Raw genomic sequence first — 20,495 nt, forward strand, 5'->3', positions numbered from 1 at the left:
AGAGCTAAATGTGGCCCCAGTTGTTAGCTTGCTTGATTGGTCTACTTTAATGATCGTTGAAAACTGCCTTTAACACCAGGAAGATGCTACATTTTTGCTAGAATGATAGTGGTCACAAGCATTACTAAAACCTGTGTTAGTAATCAACAACAACAAATATTTCACATCCTATGGAGAACATTATTGGAATTTACCAAATTTATATTCACCAATATACTAATTAGTATAGTGAACACTAGCATATACTAGACTCTTTGGATCAGATCACAGGATGTTTAATGATCCTGTTAGAGAGTTTAGGGTGCTGGGCTACTTAGGTGAGCTGTTTTTGGGTTTTAATCATCGGCAATGTTGTTATCAACAACCCATGTTATTTCTACAACAGCCTCAGATGCACTCCAATATCAGCATCACCATTCAGTGCCCCCTTTCGTAGCCACCACACACACACACACACACACACACACACACACACACACACACACACACACACACACACACACACACACACACACACACACACACACGCATGCACACACTTACACTAGTAACTATCAATGAAACATTGAACTAGGAGAATTACTACATGTATTAAAATTTTCCACTCACAGCAACATTCAACACCCAAATATCTCTATTTCATCATTTCCAAGGGAGTCAAAACTACAGGTTATTGGTGATGGTATAGTTCAGTGGTAGAACATATGCTTAGTATACCAAAGGCTCTAGGTTTGAATGCAGAACCCTATGAGCATATTATAAAGACTAACATATCTTCTCTTGAGGCCTATAACATCTTATACTAAAAAGTCAATGCTATTTAAGACATTCCATGGAACCTAATTCCACAAACAAAGAGTAACATTTTATTAATATTTTAAAAATACTCACTTTATTAATTTTCTCTTTGGGATGAGTGAGGAGTGCTGGGAAGTGTGAGAGAGCATCACAGTTTAAAACTACTTGTGTTTGCTCATCAGTTCCAGTGACAATGTTGCCCACAGCTCGCAGTGCAGCAGTCTGAAACACGAGATGCAACGAGATGTTTGATATTAAGAACTCTTATCAACCAGTGTCAGGCAACCCGGGACAGATTCAGTCACTCATGAAGTTCTTTCACTGAAACTAACCTATCCTTTCTGAGCACTGTATTTCAGGTACTGATCTAGAAATAGGAAATATATACAATTTCAGGCCTTAAGAATTGGCATCAATAAAAGGGTAATTTTATAGAATAATTACTACCATAAAGAAATACTATTCAGCTATTAAAAACAAGGACATCATGAAATTTGAAGGAAAATAGATGAAATTAGAAAATATCATCCCCAGTGAGGTATCACAGACCCAGAAAGACATGTGTGGTATGTATGCACTCACTAATAATTGGATATTAGGCATAGGTAATGTATAGGATAGCCATGCTACAATCCACAGACCCAAAGAAACTAAGAAATAAGGGGGCCACCCAAGGAAGGATTGATGACTCTCACTCAGAAGAGGAAACAAAACAGTCACCATCAGAGGTGGATAGAAGAAGGAATGGTGACAGAGGATCAGGTGTAGGGGGAGAGAGAGTCAAAGACCTAGGATGGGGGAGGCTTTAGGGAGACTATGAGGGAGACTCTAAGCAGTGGGGATGAGGAGCCTCAAGTACTCACCAGGACTTATAGCCAGGCAGGACTCCCAGTGGAGGGAGGAGACATCAACCCATTCATAAAACCTTCAACCCCAAATGTGTCCTGTCTACACAATATGCAGGGATAAACATAGAGCAGAGACTGAGGAAAGGGCCAACCAATGACCACCCCAACTTAAGACCCATTCCGTGTGAGAGAGCCAACTCCTGACACTATTAATGATATTCTGCTATGTTTGCAGACAGGAACCTACACGTCTTCTGAGAGGCTTCATCCAGCAGTGGATGAAAACAGGTGCAGAGACCCACAGCCAATCATAGAGTGAGCAAACCAGAGGGGTTAAGAACTCTACAAGAAGACCTATAAAGCCAACTAACCTGGGCCCATGGGGGATCACAGAGACTAAATCAAACAAAAGAGCATGCAGGGGCTGAACCTAGGCCCCCTATACATTTGTAGCAAATATGTAGCTTGGTTTTCACATGAATCTCCAAACAATTGGAGTGTGTGCACATGTGTCTGACTCTGGTGTGTGTGTGTGTGGGGGGGGGGGGCGGAAGGGGGAAAGGGAGGGAGGAAGGGAGAGAGAGAGAGAGAGACAGAGACAGAGACTCTGTTCCCTGCCATTGGATCCCCTTCTCCTAACTGTATTGCCTGGTTGGGCCTCAGTGGAGAGGATATTCCTAGTCCTGCTGGGACTGGATGTCCCAGAGTGGGGTGGTACCCAAAGGGGGATTTGGAGGGGGTAATGGGGGGAGGGAGATTTATAAGGGTGGAACTGGGAGGAGAAGAGGGAGGGGGCATGATTTGCATATAAAGTGAATAAATAAATTAATTAAAAAAACCCAAGTAGTAATTTTCATGTTCAGTTAATTTTCCTATCCTCTAATGTTCCTTCCTATGAGACAGGTAATTCAGCTGTTTAAACACACAAACTTAACCTTCAAGAGTAGACGATTTAGTACTCACTAGCTCAATCCCAGGTCCCTGGCAACCACCATCTCTATGTCTATTAATCTGTATAGCCTGTTTATATCTATATAAATGGAAACAAGTCATAGCACTTGGTGGTACCCGTTTTTGTTGTTCTTTTGTTTTGTTTTGTTTGGTTTGGTTTGGTTTTGTGGTCAAGTAATAGTCGGCTGGGTATCAGTTAACAGTTTGCTTCCATTTGGAGGCTATTATGTATATCGCTGCAATAGGCATTTATATTAAAGTTTCTGAGTGGACAAGTGCATATCCATAATCTTGAATATGCCACACAGTACTCTGCGTTTCAGTTTTAAGGAATATCTACTCTAGTGCTGCCATAAGCAATGTGGTCCTTCTTTGTCCACACTGCTGGCTTTTAACTGCAGCCATCTTCAATGTGAACGGTTCTCCAATTTAACTCACGGTTCCTTAATAACCACAGCTTTGGGGGATCGTTTTTCAGGTGCTCACTGACCATTTTTATGTCTTAGAAAACCGTACAAATCTTTTAGCCACATTTTTTGTTCTTTGCTTGTTTATTTTTTTACTGTGTTAGGTTTTATGCCTTCATGTAGGTCTGTGTACCACGTGCTTGCCTGGACCCAAGGAAGCCAGAAGAAAGTGTTGGAGAGCCAGGTGGTGGTGGCCATGCCTTTAATCCCAGCACTCGGGAGGCAGAGGCAGGTGGATTGAGGAGTCTGAGGCCAGCCTGGTCTACAGAGTGAGTTCCAGGACTACTCAGAGAAACCCTGTCTCGAAAAACTCTAAATGAATGAATGAATGAATGAATGAATGAATGAAAGTGTTGGATCCTCTTGAAGTGAAACTACAAATAATTGAGAGCTACCTACCACAAGGTGTGCAGAGTGAAACCTGGGCTCTCTGGAAGAGCAGTTAGTGCTCTTAGTTGTCAAGCCACCTCCCCATCGCTAGATTGTTAAAATGTCTGAATTTGTGAAGAAGGCAGAGACATGAAACAATATGCTAGATGAAATTATAATTATGTCTACATTTTAGGAGGAGTAGGGATACAGATTAAGTCTACATGACATGGAAGCTGAGAAGCTTAAGGAAATGTCTGTGACTGATAAAATGCAAAGCATTAACTTTCTCTGAAGACTGCCTAAAAGAAAGCTCCAAACCCTATATTAAAAGCAGTAATTCTATGGCCAGTATTAAAACTGAAGAAGTACTGTTTGATTTTGGAGAGTGTGTGTGTGTACACGCGCGCACGCACAATTTGATGTAGCTCAGGCTAGCTATGTGCTCTTCCTACTACCTCCACTTAGAAAGTGCTGGGATCACGGAACTGTAGTACCAGGCCCCGGGTAATGTAAACATAAAATAAAACTAACAAAAATACAAACAAAACAACAAACATAGTTGTAAATTTGGGTTTGGCTTAGCAGGTGAGAGTTCTTGCTAAATCAAATCCTCAGAAACCTTGTTAAAGAGCCAGTCAAGTTCCTGTGTCCACCTGTATCCTAGTACAGTGGGGATACTGACAGTCCATCCAATGTCCTCTTCTGCCTTCTGGGTACATATGTGCGTGCCTGTGTGCGTACATACATCACATATACACAATATGCAAATTTAATAATAAATATGTAACAAAGATATTTACAATAAATCATACATTTTAATAACAAGTATTGGTCAAATCTTTCTGAATTAGCTCTTCTTCCTTCCTTCCTTCCTTTCTTCCTTCCTTCCTTCTCTCTCTCTCTCTCTCTCTCTCTCTCTCTCCTCTCTCTCTCTCTCCTCGCTCTGTCTCTCTCTGTCTCTCTCTGTCTCTCTCTGTCTCTCTCTGTCTCTGTCTCTCTCTCTCTCTGGTTTTTGATACAAGGTTTCTCTGTATATTCCTAGCTGTACTAGAACTCACTCTGGAGACAAGGCTGGCCTTGAACTCAAAGAGATCCACCTGCCTCTGTCTCTCAAGTGCTGGGATTAAAAGGGGAGCCACTACTACCAGCTGCTCAGCTCTTTCTTTTCTTCTCTTTTCTTTCTTTTTTTAAAAGTGTTTTAATTTTAAAGAAGAAAACTTTTTATTTAGTTTGTGAACACATGTACATGAGCTTGAAACCAATGTGGTTTCCTCTGTTGCTTTCCATATATGTATATATATACATACACACACACACACACACACACACACATATATATGTATGTATGTATGTATTTATAGGCAAGGTCTCTCACTGAGCCTGGAGCTTACTGAGCTACCAGGAGCCTTCTCTACCTCCTTACTTAAGCTGGGCTTACATGCACAAACTACCACATCAGCTTTTATGTAGGTGCTGAACTAGTTCTCATGCTTGCACTTTATCCATTGTGCCATCTTTCAAGCACTTTTTAAATTTTAGGCAAATGTATCTCCATTGTTAACCATACACTAGTATCACTTTAAGAGCGATCTTAAGTTTGAAGGGAATATAATGGTTTTATATCTAGGAGGTAAAGAAGGGAAAGAAAAACATTTTTTTTCCTTCCCCTTTAAGCTTTAAGGTTGATTCTAAGGTCCAGAAAAGGGCAAGAGAAAAGTAACTTAGGATAACAGCTTTCCTTATAGAACTGCTTGGTCGACTTCAGATCGTTCTAAGATTAAAAACCATTATTTACCTTAAAAAGGTAGGGAAGGTTTTCTGATTCTACTTTACCACTGCAGTTAACTATCACCCTGTGTGTGTGTGTGTGTGTGTGTATACACACACACACATACATGTGCCTAAGTGTGTTGCGTTTGCGTGTATGTATGTTATAGTAGAGCCTGAACTTTGTACAAGTGAGGCAAGTGCTGTACAACTGAGCTATATCCTCAGCTAATTATTTTTTTAGCTTTTTATAGATGGAGGCTCACTAAAATAAAGAATACATAAGAGGATTAAAACAGAGAAACAATTAGGAAGTCCTTAAACTGCATGTCAGTTCAAGTATGTTATCTCAGGTAAGTGTCAGACAAATATCAGTAAGTCAGTGTTAACCAAACTGCTAGATGAGAGAAAACAGATGCTTTCCCGGGAGTGGGAGGGCGGAGTGGAAAAAGCAAACAGGAATGGTTTTAGATGCCACCCAAGGTGCTTTATTAAACCATGTTTCTTGATATTAAAAGTCACTTCTTCACAGTAGTGTCTCCTGTCTGGCAGGGAAGGACCGTTCTTAATGAATTGCAGTAATTTTTCTCCACCTTTAAAACTAAGATAAAATAACTCACCTTTTCCCATCAAAGACACGTTACATCGTTAAGTGAATAATATGCTTTAATTTTTTAAAAAACTTAATCTTTGAATGTCCCGCTTAAAGCCTGGTGAGAAAAACCCAACTTAATCAAAAGAACCCTACCTGAACTTTAACTTCCTGGTGGCTGAGTAGCGGAACCAAGTGAGGAACTATCCCAGAGTCTATGACCATCTGTATCTGCTCATTGCCAGCATCCGTCAGGTAAGACAGGGCCCAGACAGTATCTACCAGGATCTAAGATGGAAAAGTAATGTTTAAATATTTCAGTATCTTCTCATTTTAATTTTTCGGGGGGGGGGGGGGGGGATTTTGAAACAGGGTTTCTCTGTGTGCAGCTCTAGTTGTGTGGAACTTGCTCTGTAGACCAGGCTAGCCCCAAACTTAAGAGAGGCATCTGCTTCTGCCTTCTGAATGCTGGGATTAAAAGACGTGCATCACCACACTTAATTCTTAACCATAGTGTAAGATCTTTCTCTTCTTGCTTCAACTTACTAGAACATCAATCTCTATTTTTTAACTTTGTTTAAGATGTGTAATTATAGTCCAAATTTCATAGCAGTCTCTAATCTTAATTCAGCAAACTATACATGCAAAATACACAGCATATTAAATAGAAAACCAACCACAGATAAAAATCAAGGCAAGAAATATATAAAAGTAGTAATTCCTGAAAAAAATAATTAATTTGTATCACTGCTACTATGGGGAAGAGAGGGTTTTTGATTAATTTATAATAATGATGACGCTTTGACACGTGCAAGTCATGTGTTTGATCCTTCATTGTATTTTAAACCCAACTTCAAACTATGGCCAAAGAACAGTAGGATAAAAAGACAGTTAAAATGTGATGTATAAAGAACACAATTGTTTACAAAAAACTCCCTCAGGAAAAGCAACTATATCTGGGACTCCAAAACCCTTTGAACTCTAACAAAAAGCAGAAGTTTAAAACCTTTCCAATTTCTAACCAATATTAAGACAATCAAGATACCGCCGAAGGGGGAAACAGCACAGTCACAGGTCCTTTAGAAATTTAAGAAAGCAGTTGATCATGGTGGTACATGCCTGTAACTGCTCTCAGGAAACCTTCCTCAGTATATACTGAACAGGGCCAGGGCAGAGGCATTCCAGAAAAGATACACACAAACACATTTCCTTTTCCTCAAAGAAAAAGAAGCCAGCGAACAGCAAACTATGGTGGTGCCCAAGGTAGCTTTAGGAAAAAGGATTTTGACAGAGGACAGGCTGGGCCATATACTAAGACCCTGTCTTGATAAGCAAAACCCAACACCAATGAAAGAATTTTTACAAAGTGGTATCAACATATGTAAAACAATTACATCTCAATTTACAAATAAGGATCTTTGTCTAGAGTTTCATCATAGCCTAAAATTTGTTGACAAAGGCAAAAAATGCAAGTTATTTGCTCTTGATTCTATATAAAAACTTGATACATTCTATGACGGTCCAATGTTAAACAAGCTGTTAACATATCCTGATCGAAATTCTTCAAATCCAATTAGAATTCTTACATATTTGTAACTACATATAACTACAATGTAATTTCTCCTTTTAATTCTTTGAGGGCTGATTTAAGAGTGAATAGTTCTAACTAATATAACATATAGCAAATATTATTTAGTAAATGATATAATATTTGTGGAAGATAGTCCTTAAAAGAAAAATTCAAACAGAAAAATATTCCAGACCTATTAAAAGTAACCATTGAAGCACGAGCTCGTCTTGTGGCAGATAGACAAGAGTTAGGTAAACAAGTGGGAAGAAAAACTAAGTTGTGTGACGTTAGAATCCTTCCCAATGCCTTGCAAATCTCTGAAAAACAAAACACTAAAATTTGTATTTAATCAAAGAACTTTGCTATAACTGGAGAAATAAGACTGAAAAATGGGACTGAGGATCAATAGGTTTTCATAGTTTGACGCGCACACACACACGAATTAGTATTTAAGCTAAATATTCACTTGTGCTTCAAAATACAAAAACACAACCATGTGTATATATTCTCAAAAGCCAGATGCCAGATGGAGTAAGCATAAATGTCAAGAACAATCAATCCTGATGAGAGGAGATGACTAACTGTATCTTTATAACAGGTTTGATTCCTCACTGAAGCTACAGAAACAGAGGAAATGGAAACAACAAATATGTTCTTCAATTCTTGAAATGGTAAAGTATGACAGAATACAATTACACTGTTTTCAGTCCTATATCATAGTGGGAGTCCAGAAGATATACATACATACATACATACATACATACATTCATTAATATACAAGAGAAGAATTTACTCACATTTACATCTGTGTGATGAATTAATACACAAAGAGCTGGAAGAATCTGAGGAGAAAAATATGTACAACTTAAACATACTGATTAAAAGAAAAAACATAAAATGGTATCTATTTTTTTTCTTTGATTTACCTCCTGAATTGTCTCCATTGGTGGTGGTGGGTCTTTGTGGCGACATAAATTGACCATAACCCAGGTAACATTTCTTAAGAATGTTATAGGAATAGATGGACTTATGAATGAAAGCAGAGGTTTTACAACTCCAAGGCTTATCACATAATCTCTACACTGAGGTCCATCACCTGTAGAAATGATTAATTAAATAAGATAAATCAACACTAAGCTTTTTCAGAAAACATAAAGCACTGGGTACAATTATGCAGCTACTAACATTTTAATAAGATTTCTTTAGTTGTATATAAAAATACTAGGAATTTAACAAGTAGACATTCTAGGTGTTTGAGCCAAGAGAACCAATGTAACATATATGTGTCTTTATAAGCTGCTCACTTACAGGGTGTCACTAAGATGCAGCAGCCCAAGATTCTTTCAAATACCTTGAGTAGACATGTTATCATTACCGCAATGCTTTGCTCAGTTTAACAAGCTTTTACATTAATACAATAGGTCTGAATAACTATTGAGAAAATTAATGAAGAATTCATACATCATGATTCAGTAGGGTCTAGTGTGTTGGCACAAGTCTAATCCCAATGTTTTGGAGGTAGAGTCAGGATAGAGATAGGTTTAGCTACACAATGAGTTCAAAGTCAGTCCAGGATATATGAGACCCATTATCAGAAGCAAAACTAAATAATCCACAGGAAAAAAAAAACTTTCTTGCACTATAATATCTGGTGATGTATATAATTCCAACATGTAATTAGAGAATAAAAAAACAAAAACAAATATCATAACAGTTCTCTACTTTATTATAATAATTTACCATAATGTCTCTTTGATACAGTGGGGTCACAAAACCTTTAAGGAGGGGGATGTCACATATCAGATATCCTGCATATCAGATATTTACAATTCTTTTTTTTTTTTTTAAAGATTTATTTATTATATGTAAATTCACTGTAGCTATCTTCAGACACTCCAGAAGAGGGCGCCAGATCTTGTTACGGATGGTTGTGAGCCACCATGTAGTTGCTGGGATTTGAACTCTGGACCTTCGGAAGAGCAGTCGGGTGCTCTTACCCACTGAGCCATCTCACCAGCCCTATTTACAATTCTTAACATTAGCAAAATTACAGTTATGAAGTAGTAACAAAAGTAACTTTATGGTTGGGGTTTGAATATCTCTGACCCAGGGAGTATAGCAATATTAGGAGGTGTGGCCTTGCTGGAAGAAGTGTGTCACTGTGAGGGTGGGCAAAGAGACTCTCCTTCTAACCATGTGGGGGCCAGTCTTCTTCTAGTGGCCTTGAGATGAAGATGTGGAACTCTCAGCTTCTTCTGTACCATGTCTGCCTAGATGCTACTATGTTCCTACCTTGATATTGGACTGAACCTCTGAACCTGTAAGCCAACCTCAATTAAAAGTTGTTCTTCTAAGAGTTGCCTTGGTCATGGTGTCTGTTCACAGCAGTAAAACCCCTAACTCAGACAGTGGTCATCACAACATGAGGGTGAGCATTAGGAAGGTTGGGAACTTTAACAGCTTTATACAAAGTTTTGGCGCTTGATACAAAAGTAAAGGAAGGAGGCACCCAGGTATGCAACGTCACTTCTGAAAGCAGTGTCCTCTACACTACAAAGTTCACAGAGTACACTGCTCACAAAAACCTCCAAGCATAACATCTTTAAGTTGGACTTAAAAGGAGCAATAACAATGCTAACAATACATGCAAATAACTGTGGAAACACATACCTATAACCTTTAAATTCAAAAGGCCGAGGAAGGAATAGGGCTCAGAGTTCAATATAACATGGGCTACAGTCAGTCAGGGAGACATAGCAAGACAATGTCTCAAAACAAACAATACCCTCCATGTCAGAACAATAAAGACTGTGACGAGTGTTTAGGGCTGTTGAGATGGCTTGGTGAGTAAAGGTGCTTGCTAACACTCTTGAGTTCAATACTCAGAACACACGTGGAAGGAAGACACCATTTGCCCAAAGTTGTTCTCTAAGCTTTACACATATGCTGCAATATACATGTAAACACACACACATATACATATATACAAAGTAAGTGAAATGTCTTAATTTTTAAAGAATGTCCAGAATCCTCCTTCATCAAAAACAAAAAAAACAAGATAAAAATACCAAAAAAGGGATTTCCAAGATTTCCAAGCCAGATTTCAGGATTTTTCCCATTATTGGTTTGGGGGGTGGGGGGTTGTTTTTGGTTTTTTTGAGACAGGGTTTTTCTGTGTAGCTCTGGCTGTTCTGGAACTTGCTCTGTAAACCTCAAACTTTCAGAGATTCACCTGCCTCTGCCTTTGCCTCCTGAGTGCTGGAATTAAAGGAAGGAGTGCTGCAACCACCACTGCTAGTTTTCTGTTTGTTTTCAGACAGCATCTTGCTATGTAGTACAGGCTAGTCTTGAACTCACAGCAATTCTCCTGCCTCAGCTTCCCTGAGTACTGGGATTAGTTCTTTGAGTTTTTAAGTCCGAGTTAATATAGCCTCCAGTAAACAGATTTGGTGATGTATAGTCTTGCAATCCCAGCACTTGGGGGTGGGGATTCTCCAGCTGAGGTAAGAGGACCATGACTTTCAGGCTAGCCAGATTACCACAAGTAAACAAAAATGCCTCTAGTCTAAAAAAAATGCTCAAAATACTGAGATTGTGTCAATTATTTTTCCTACAGTTATTTATAAGGGCAAAGGTAGTGATAATGTTCAATAATGAATTAGGCTATTAGATACTGTTAATTCACAATAATAGAATTATACATTATATACTAAATTTTAATCTCTTATACAAGGTTTTTAGACTTCTCAAGTATGCTATAAAAAGAAAAATTATTTTAATTTTTGCCTACTGTTATTAATAGATGGAGAAAGTTAATAAGATAGATATCAATATGTAAAAATCTAAATAATTTATATATTTTATAAACCTTTAAATAACTAAGAGTTGACTACCAACAAAAAGCTATCATGGTAATGTAAGCAACAAGCATGCTCCTGTTTATTGTTGCTTTACACTCAGAGTCAGTCACACAATTAAATTCTCTGCAACTTCATAAAAACTGGAAATGACAAAAATTACTTTTCAACCACTAATAAGTCATTTTTATTGGTTAGTGTATGATTTATCCAATTTATTGGATTAACATCCAAAGTTTCACAAGTTTCATACAAACCTATAATGTTTCCCAATGCCCATACTGCCTGCTCACAGACATTCTGATGGGGTGAATGCAGAAGCCTCAAGAAAAGTGGCACAGCATCTGAAAGAGAACAATAAGTAGCAATTAAAGATAAAGATACAAGGTCTTTCATTTTTTTTTGACTGAGACCCCAACAAAACATAATATAAACTATCAAAACTATTTTAAAATATCACTTTGTTAAATGAACTTTGTTATTGAAATAATTGACAGGAAAACTAGCATCAAGGTAAATTGTAACATATTAAATTCCATATTTTAAACAATTAAAACTTGAACTCAAATAATTTGCTAGTTTGTCATTAGAGACTGAACCCAGGGCAGTCTACAAGTTGTTGTCATAGACTACCACTGCACTGTGGCCCTACCTAAGACTGAAGCCCAATTTCAAGAATCATTCCTTACAGAATGTTATCTTCAAAATCAGCAAAAAAGCCTGACTTTTTAGGGAATTTCTGCTTTTTAATATATTTACTTAGACAGAGTATATGAGTGTGTGTATGTGTGTATTAGTATGTATGGCTGAGTGTGTGTGTCTGTGGGGGTGTAAATGTTTGTGGGTGATGTGTATTGGATGAGTGTATGTGTAGTTTTGGGTGGGTATATGTATGTATGTGTGAATATGTGGCATATGCCTGTATATCTGTATGTATGTGGCGTACAGGTGTGTATGGCTGAGTATTGTGTTTATGTGTGCGTGTTGTATAGTTATGTATGTGATGTGTATGGCTACATATTGTGTATGTCATTAGGCCAATGATTGTCAGGGCACATTGAGATCTTAAATCAGAAAGTGATTCTGTTGCTAAAGTGGAAGGCAAACACAAAGACAGGTTTCTACATATCTGAGCAGACTAACATTGCACTTCTGATTTGACTCTTCTTCCTACCTTTAGATAGTACTTTGAAGAACACTATATAATTTATATGTATATAGATTAGTCATGGTCATAAAAAAATAGCTCATTTATCTTATTAGTTTTGGATACTAAACTGACATCAATGATAAAAAAAAAATCCAAAGTCTTTTCCTTTTTTTTTTTTTTTTTTTTTTTCAAGATAGGGCTTCTCTGTATAGCTCTGGCTGTCCTGGAACTCACTCTGTAGACCAGACTGGCCTTGAACTCAGAAATCCGCCTGCCTCTGCCTCCCAAGTGCTGGGATTAAAGGTGTGCGCCAACATGCCCTAACTGGAAATGGTAGATAACACCTGTAATCCTAGCATTTAGATGGGGTCTGGAAGCAGAAAGATTGTAAATTCAAGGTAGCCTATCTACATAGTGAGTTGGAGCCCAGCCTGGCTACAATGAGACCCTGTTTTAACAAAATAAAGTAAAAACAAAACAAAACAGCCCAGCCTCTTTCTACTCATTAAGAATTATATAAGACAAGTGAAAAAGAACATGACACTGTGACAGAACATAAAGTCCACCTAATTTGTTAACTCTGTAACACAAACCAGTTTTAGTAGGATTTTAGATAATTTCTAACTAACATCACATATACCAAGATGTAAAATGCTACTTAGTTGGATAATATATCTGTCCTCCTCTTCTAAATCATAAAGAAATCAAAAGAACATTGCTGAATGGGTTTAATCAGTCAATAGACCAAGATTTGTAAAGTAACATACTTAAGACAGCTGTTTCAACAGTCCTATGGGTAGATATTGCTCTATTACACAGTTCTATCTTCTTAGAATAATTTATAGATTTATTTATGAGATGAGGTCTCAGTATTCTAGTCCATGCAGGCCTCAAACTCATGATCCTCCTATGTTAGCCTCTCAAGTGTTGGAATTAAAAGCATGTGCCACTATGCCTGGCCAACACTATGCCTGGTAGTTTATTTTCTACCAATGGGAAGAAAAACAATTACAACTTTGTTAATTAACAACTTACTGGACTGAACCACTGCTTGCGTCTGTTCAGACGTTCCAGATGCAATGTTTGTCAAAGCCCACGCAGCTTCAAACTGTAAAGAAGGACTACCAAAGAAGAAGTGATGTTTTAAAACCATACGTCTCATTCATCTCAATGTCTACCATTTCTCCCCTCTAGTATGTGAATGTCTTCTAGCCTTAAAATGATAGCCCAAGCATTTCAGTGTGAAAGTCCGACATCCTGACTTAGAAATGTACTTTCACATTACTCCTCGGTTTTCAATTACTCATTGTGCCAGTGTTCAAAGCTCACAAGTTAAAAATCATTCTCAAGTTTGTTTTTGGTTCTTACCTTGATTTTAACTTTCAATTCTATACCATAACCTTTTCCTTCTTTTTTTTTTTTTTTTAAAGAAAATCTCTCTCAGGCTGGAGAGATGGCTCAGTGGATAAGAGCACTGAGTTCAAATCCCAGCAACCACCTGGTGGCTCACAACCATCCATAATGGGATTTGATGCCCTCTTCTGATATATCTAAAGACACTACAGTGCACTCATGAATATATAAAAAAAAAAAGTCCTATTAAAAAAAAAAAAAAAAAAAAAAAAAAAAAAAAAAACCTCTCCCTACAAAGCCCAGGCAGGCCTTGAGTTGAGGCTTCCTAACGCCTCAGATTATACACGCGTATCATTATGCTTGTTTGGTTTCTGAGACAGGGTTGCCCTGAACCCAAGGATCACTTTCAACTTCTAACCCTCCTGCCTCCACTTCTTGAGTCTTTTCCCTTTAAAGATTAAACTAGAAAATTTACCTTTTCTAAAGAATACATTGCAATTAAAAATAATAATTATATACTTACTTGTCATCTCTTTCAAGACAATGAACTAAAATAGGCAATATTCCAGATTTTATTAAGTCATCAATTGGTGGATTTCGATCACTGGATAAAAGCTTCCTGTAAGATAGATACCACTGGTAAAACTTAATGATATCATTTTAATGTCAATTTAATTGATATTACAATTAAATTCAAACTGGAAATAGCTATGGTAAAGCTGAAGAGATGGCATAAGTATACATGGAAAATTATACTTTATGTAGTATTTTCTCTAATCATGAAGATCAACTAATAAACAAATAATTAGAAAAATACACTAGATATGTTGCTACTTTTATTAGCATAACTACTCCGTCAACACGGTTCTGAACATGGCAACTATAAAAGACGCCTCCTTGTCTCTCAAGTAGGAAAATAGGCACCAAGCTTTTATTTCTTCTTGTTTAAGTTCCCATAAAAACAGACTTTAAAAAAAAAATCTTCCTCAGTATCTTCAGCATCTCTTTGAGCATTTTCTTGTATTTCTGTATTTATTCCTTTTATAAGTTGCTGAATAATATTATGTTATAATAATTATATTTCATAATTAATAGTGTATAGAGTACAATGAGTTGAACACTGTGTGTGATCACTTTAAACATATCATATTCTGTGTGTGTGTCTGTGTGTGTGTGGCACGCGTGTGCATTTGTTTTATGTAGACCCAGCTGTCTTGGACTGTTTATAGGTCAGTCTAGCCTCAGACTCACAACTCTGCTTCCTGGTGCTGGAATTAAAGGACTGTGCCACGGTGCTTAGCACAACTACAAGGTTTTATATGTGCCATGTTCAGAGTTAATTTTAAGCTCAGAAAAAAAGGTAGACAAACCTCAACATAACATTTACTTTGCTAAAAAGGAAATTAATAGGTTTTCAAAAAAACCAAAACTATGCATACTGGGGCATCCAAAGTGTGGTATGTTTAATTCGACCATAGAGTTCGACGCATCCCACTCTATAGATTACTAATTATCATGAAAACCGAACAACACTTTTATCTCAGGACCTTTAAAAAGGTATTAATTATAGCAATACAAGAAAATACTCAAGAAGATATTGATGCAAAAACAAGATAAAGTCTGTTTTCATGGAACCTACAGGATAAAAACAAAAGCTTGGTGCCCATTTTCCTATGTGAGAGAGAGCAGGTTTAATTGTACTGAGTGTCCTAACAGAAATCTTCTCTTTATTGGAACTTGCTGTACAATACAAAACAATAAGGCTTAAGAAAGTCTAGTCAGGGGCTGGAGAAATGGCTCAGTGGTTAGAGCACTGACTACTCTCTACAAGTCCTGAGCTCAATTCCCAACAACCACATGGTGTTTCACAACCATCTGTAATGGGATCTGATGCCCTCTTCTTTGTGTCTGAAGAAAGTGACAGTATACTCACATATATAAAATCCTTAAAAAAAAAAAAAAAGAAAAAAAGTCTAGTCAGAATATCACCCTATTAATTATTCTTAGGAATATAAACTCCTTATCTTGCCTTTCAACTGCTCCATAAGGTGGCTGTACTTTACCTAATTGTATGCCTGGTTACCATGTGATCTCATCTCTAAGCACTTTGAATCCTACTCTCTTCAGTCCAAATGGCTTGCCATTATTTATATCATTATTTCAAAGACTGTTCAGGCTCCTTACCACCTCTCAACTCTAAGAGTATGTGTCACAGCATAATCCCATACTTGCTGCTGGGTGTCACTACTTTAACTTGCTTTATATTTTATATTAAATTCTAAAAAATTACTATTACTTTTTTTTTCCTTTTTTAAAGACAGGTTCTCATATATCTAAGGCTAGCCTCAAACTCCCTATGTGGCTAAGATTGATCATAAATTTCTGTTTCTCCCACCTCTACTTTCAAAGAACTATGATTACTGGCAAGTGATAATATACTAGTTTTATGCAGAGCTGGGTATCAAACAGGATTCTGTACACACTTGGCAAGCATTCTAACAACTGCACTATATCCCCAGGCCAGAATCTAAACTTCTTAAAGAAAAAAATTACATCACACTTTGCTAGTAGGACATCTGGAACTGACCCAAAAACTACAAACTTGTTTTCATAGTGTGGGAACGTACAATGTAGGCCACTGGTGGGTTGGCCACTGGGGGACTGGGGGGAAAAGGAAAACAGACACCAAAGGTTGTAATCAGTGCTGGATCTAGCATGGGACATGCCAGGAAAGATGTACCCACTGGTGCAATGGTAGCCTGACTGTTAACAAGGGCAACCAACTGCTTTGTAATTGGATTTGAGCCCTGTTCAACAGAAGAGAATCCATACTAGGTACTGTAAATATGGTCAAAAGCCCATGGTTAGGGAGGCGATAGGCCTCAGAGGAAACTTACATTTGTAGTTTGGCTAAATTAGAATGCTGTCAAACTGCTTTCTAATTATGTTTATACCTACAGATTTGTGCTTGGTCAGAGTAGGGTTTTTTTGTTGTTGTTTTTTTGTAATGGTTAATACAGAGAGTTATAACTGTCCAATAGTATTGACTGCTAAGTGTTCAGCCCAAAATGGGACATCCACATCAACATGCTATTCCTTCAAGGATCAGAGAGCATCACAAAAGTGGGTAAAGAAAGTATGCAGGAGCTGAAGGTCCAAGACAGTGCTGTGGAATTCTGTCTTCAGGGTGTTCATGGACAGGGCACTCATGAACTCAAAACAGCTATGGCGACAAGATGAAGCTTTCCAGCATGGATGTGGAACGGGTTCAGCAGGTCTTACTCCTAGCTAAAGGAGTTGGTGGCACTTGATGGCTATTGAGAGACAGTCATTTCTCTTTGGAGGTGTGGCCACTGGTGTTATCCAACTCCCAGTGGACGCTCCCACACCCATGACTATATATGGGATGGGAAGCACTAATTGTAAACTTTTTTTTAAAGTTTTTTTTTTAAAAGGGAGGACATGAAGTTCATAGAGAAATGCTGAGGAAGAAGAAGTAGATATGATCAAAATACTCTCTCTCTCTCTCTATATATATATATAAATATAATAATCTATTAAAAATCAAGAAAATAATATTGCTTAGTATTTTTACAGTATTGTTCATAATACAAGCACAGTGCTTTGCACAAGTGTAAATAAAAAAGTTTAAGATTTTTTTATTATTTCTCAATCAAGGATGCAGGACATTAATTGTAAAGATTTAATAGAGCAATTTTAGAAATCAGGGGCTTTTAAACTTTTTAATGATTCATTTTATATATATAAGTTTCTGCTTGCATTTGTGTCTGTGCATCACATGAATGCCTAGTGCTCAAGGAAGTCAGAAGGTGTCAGGTCCTCTAACACTGGAGTTATGGGTAGTTGGGAGCTGCCATGTGGGTGCTGGGAATTGAACCCATCTTCTCAAAGAACAGCAAATGCTCTTAGACCCTGCTTTTTAAAAAATTTTTTTATTAGATATTTTCTTTATTTACATTTCAAATGTTATCCCGTTTCCTAGTTTCCCCTCCGAAAAACCCCTATCCCCTCCCCACTTCCCCTGCTCCCCAACCCACCCACTCCCATTCCCAGTCCTGGCCTTCCCCTATACTGGGGAATAGAACCTTCACAGGACCAAGGGCCTCTCCTCCCATTGATGACCGATTAGGCTATCCACAGCTAGAGCCACATGTCCCACCATGCATTTTCTTTGATTGGTGGTTTAGTTCCAAGGAGCTCTGAGGCAAATGGATGGATCTGGAGGATATCATCTTGAGTAAGGTAACACAATCACAAAAGAACACACATGATATGCACTCACTGATAAATGGATATTAGCCCAGAAGCTCAGAATCCTTCTTAGAAGGGGGAACAAAATACCCATGGAAGGAGTTACAGAGACAAAGTTCAGAGCAGAACCTGAAGGAACGACCATACAGAGACTGCCCCACTTGGGGATCCATCCCATAAACAACTGGCAAACCCAGACAATAAGCAGATGCCAAAAAGAGCCTGCTGGCAGGAGCCTGATATAGCTCTCTCCTGAGGGCCTTTGCCAGTGCCTGGCAAATACAGAAGTGGATGCTCACAATCATCCATTGGACAGAGCACAAGGTCTCCAATGAAGGAGCCAGAGAAAGTATCCAAGGAGCTGAAGGGGTCTGAAGCCCTGTAGGAGGGACATCAATATGAACTAACCAGTACCCCCAGACCCTGCTTTTCTTATCTAATAATAAAGGGTACAGTATCTACAAAGTAGAATATAAAATCACTTCAATACAAGGGTTTTGATTTGTGTTACGACTCCAATAGTTTTACCTGTAGTTCCTTTTACAGTAACACTGTTAACACAGTGAAAAAAGATAAGTAAGTCCTAAAATTATGAATTAGTTTGTTCTTATATATCTCTGAAGATATCTCAAGATTTCCCTGGAACCCACAGTTCATACTTTGTCCACAATTAGTGTCTTAATCATCCTTCTTACAAACATAAATGTACTATTTCAAAATGTGATCGCTCTTATACCAAATTGTCTAAGAAGTTCTTTAGTCTATGGGATACAATAATGAATTTTCCTATTTATTTTAGTTAAGGTAAACACACATAAGTAGGACATGTAATAAAATATAAAAGACTCACACATTTGATAAGATCACATGGATCTGTGAACATTTTTGCACTTTGAAATCTTACCAACTACAACCAGTAATTTGTTAAAAAGTTATTTTTGTATTAACAATCCTTCTTCATCAATATACAAAGTAATCATGTTTTTTTTTACAGTGTAACCATGTTTTCCTCAATATACTAGTTAATTCAGAGATCTTTCTCAATAATAAACTCAGTCTGTCTGTGTGTTTGTGTATGTGTGTGTGTGTGTGTACATGTGTACTCATGTATGTGTGGATGCACATATGTGATAACCAGAGGTTAACCTCAGAATCCACTCCTCAGGAGTCAGCCATCCTGTTCTCAGTGACTATGCTGACTGGTCAGGGGAGCCCCAAGGATAGGTCTATTCTCCACTTGCAGTGCTAGGATTACAGGCTAGCAGGACATGTTCAGCTTTTAACATGGGTTCTGAGGACTTAACTTGGGTTCTTGTGCTTGCACAGCATGTACTTTCTAGATTGAGCTTTCTCCTCAGCTTCTCACTAAGTTTTTCTGGCTTTTTCCAAAAAAGTATGACAACACAGGTTTCACAACTGAAATGTACAAAATGACTTGGCATTTCTAGCCTTAAAATAACAACGCCGGGCAGTGGTGGCGCATGCCTTTAATCCCAGCACTTGGGAGGCAGAGGCAGGCGGATTTCTGAGTTCGAGGCCAGCCTGGTCTACCGAGCAAGTTCCAGGACAGCCAGGGCCACACAGAGAAACCCTGTCTCGAAAAACAAAAACAAAAACAAACAAAAAACAAGAAAAACCACCACCAACAAAAAACCTAGTGTATATGCAGCAATATATCTTAAAGTATGCTTGTTTTACGTGACACAGCACGCTTATAACTCAGTTTACTGTTTGACTAATATAAGTACTGTTAGAAGACTTAGCTAACTTAAAATAGGGGTCTGAAGAACTTGAATTTGATCCTTTAACTCACCTAGCAGCTTGAACTGCACTTAATTGAATTCCTTGGTTATCACTTGAAGCATTCTATAAAAAAATAAGTAAGAAAATTTATGACATGGATACACAGTAATTAGTTGTTTAGTTCAGAAAGTACAAAGAGAGGAATAAAATCCAACTTACTTGAACAATAGCTTCTAGAGAGGTATTTTGCTGGCAAGAAGTTAAAGAGAAAACAAAGTTAAAAGGTAAGTATTGTGTTTATAGAAAAATCTTTCACTAAAAGTTTTAGATTATCAGAATAACATAACTTACCACTCTATAATCACCATCTATATCGGAGTCTTCACAGATATCTTCTTGTGGAACATTCCTTCTCTTTAAGAGATGTTCATCTCTTTTATTCTGTAAGAGAGAAGTCAAAGAATTTCAGAAAAGCAATGAACTATTTTCAAATAAAAGTTAAGCAACCCTGTACTTGCAAACTAAAATAAGCACTTTTAAAATGAAAAAGAAATGCAAAAGAAAAAAACCAAAACAAAACAGAAATTAAACTGTGAAATAAACACCAACTTAACACTAATCTGAATGGGCCCCAATCCCAAACATCCATTCCCAATGAACAATAAGTCTAAGTCATTTCACACGTCATTTGGAAGCACCTCTTTATCACCTCAATGAAAAAGTTGGACAGCTGAAAATAGGCAAAAATCAAAGAT

General features: G+C 37.6%; 1 protein-coding gene and 1 non-coding gene across 3 annotated transcripts in view; both read right to left on the reverse strand.

Moving 5' to 3' along the window:
- Kpna4 (karyopherin subunit alpha 4) overlaps positions 1 to 20,495 on the reverse strand; it is a 59,671-nt gene that overhangs the window by 13,253 nt on the left and 25,923 nt on the right. For both annotated transcript variants that reach the window (XM_021158205.2, XM_029474993.1), the window contains exons 3-12: positions 20,092 to 20,181; positions 19,960 to 19,989; positions 19,811 to 19,863; positions 14,249 to 14,344; positions 13,408 to 13,493; positions 11,480 to 11,566; positions 8,292 to 8,461; positions 8,163 to 8,207; positions 5,952 to 6,083; positions 892 to 1,020 (exon numbers count right to left, since the gene is read on the reverse strand). In XM_021158205.2, coding sequence (XP_021013864.1) covers positions 892 to 1,020; positions 5,952 to 6,083; positions 8,163 to 8,207; positions 8,292 to 8,461; positions 11,480 to 11,566; positions 13,408 to 13,493; positions 14,249 to 14,344; positions 19,811 to 19,863; positions 19,960 to 19,989; positions 20,092 to 20,181 — 918 coding nt within the window. The remainder of the gene's footprint in view (positions 1 to 891; positions 1,021 to 5,951; positions 6,084 to 8,162; positions 8,208 to 8,291; positions 8,462 to 11,479; positions 11,567 to 13,407; positions 13,494 to 14,248; positions 14,345 to 19,810; positions 19,864 to 19,959; positions 19,990 to 20,091; positions 20,182 to 20,495) is intronic.
- LOC115030805 lies at positions 255 to 651 on the reverse strand. Its single transcript, XR_003836378.1, has one exon.

Source organism: Mus caroli, chromosome 3 (assembly GCF_900094665.2).
Source record: "Mus caroli chromosome 3, CAROLI_EIJ_v1.1, whole genome shotgun sequence".
NCBI lineage: Eukaryota > Metazoa > Chordata > Mammalia > Rodentia > Muridae > Mus > Mus caroli.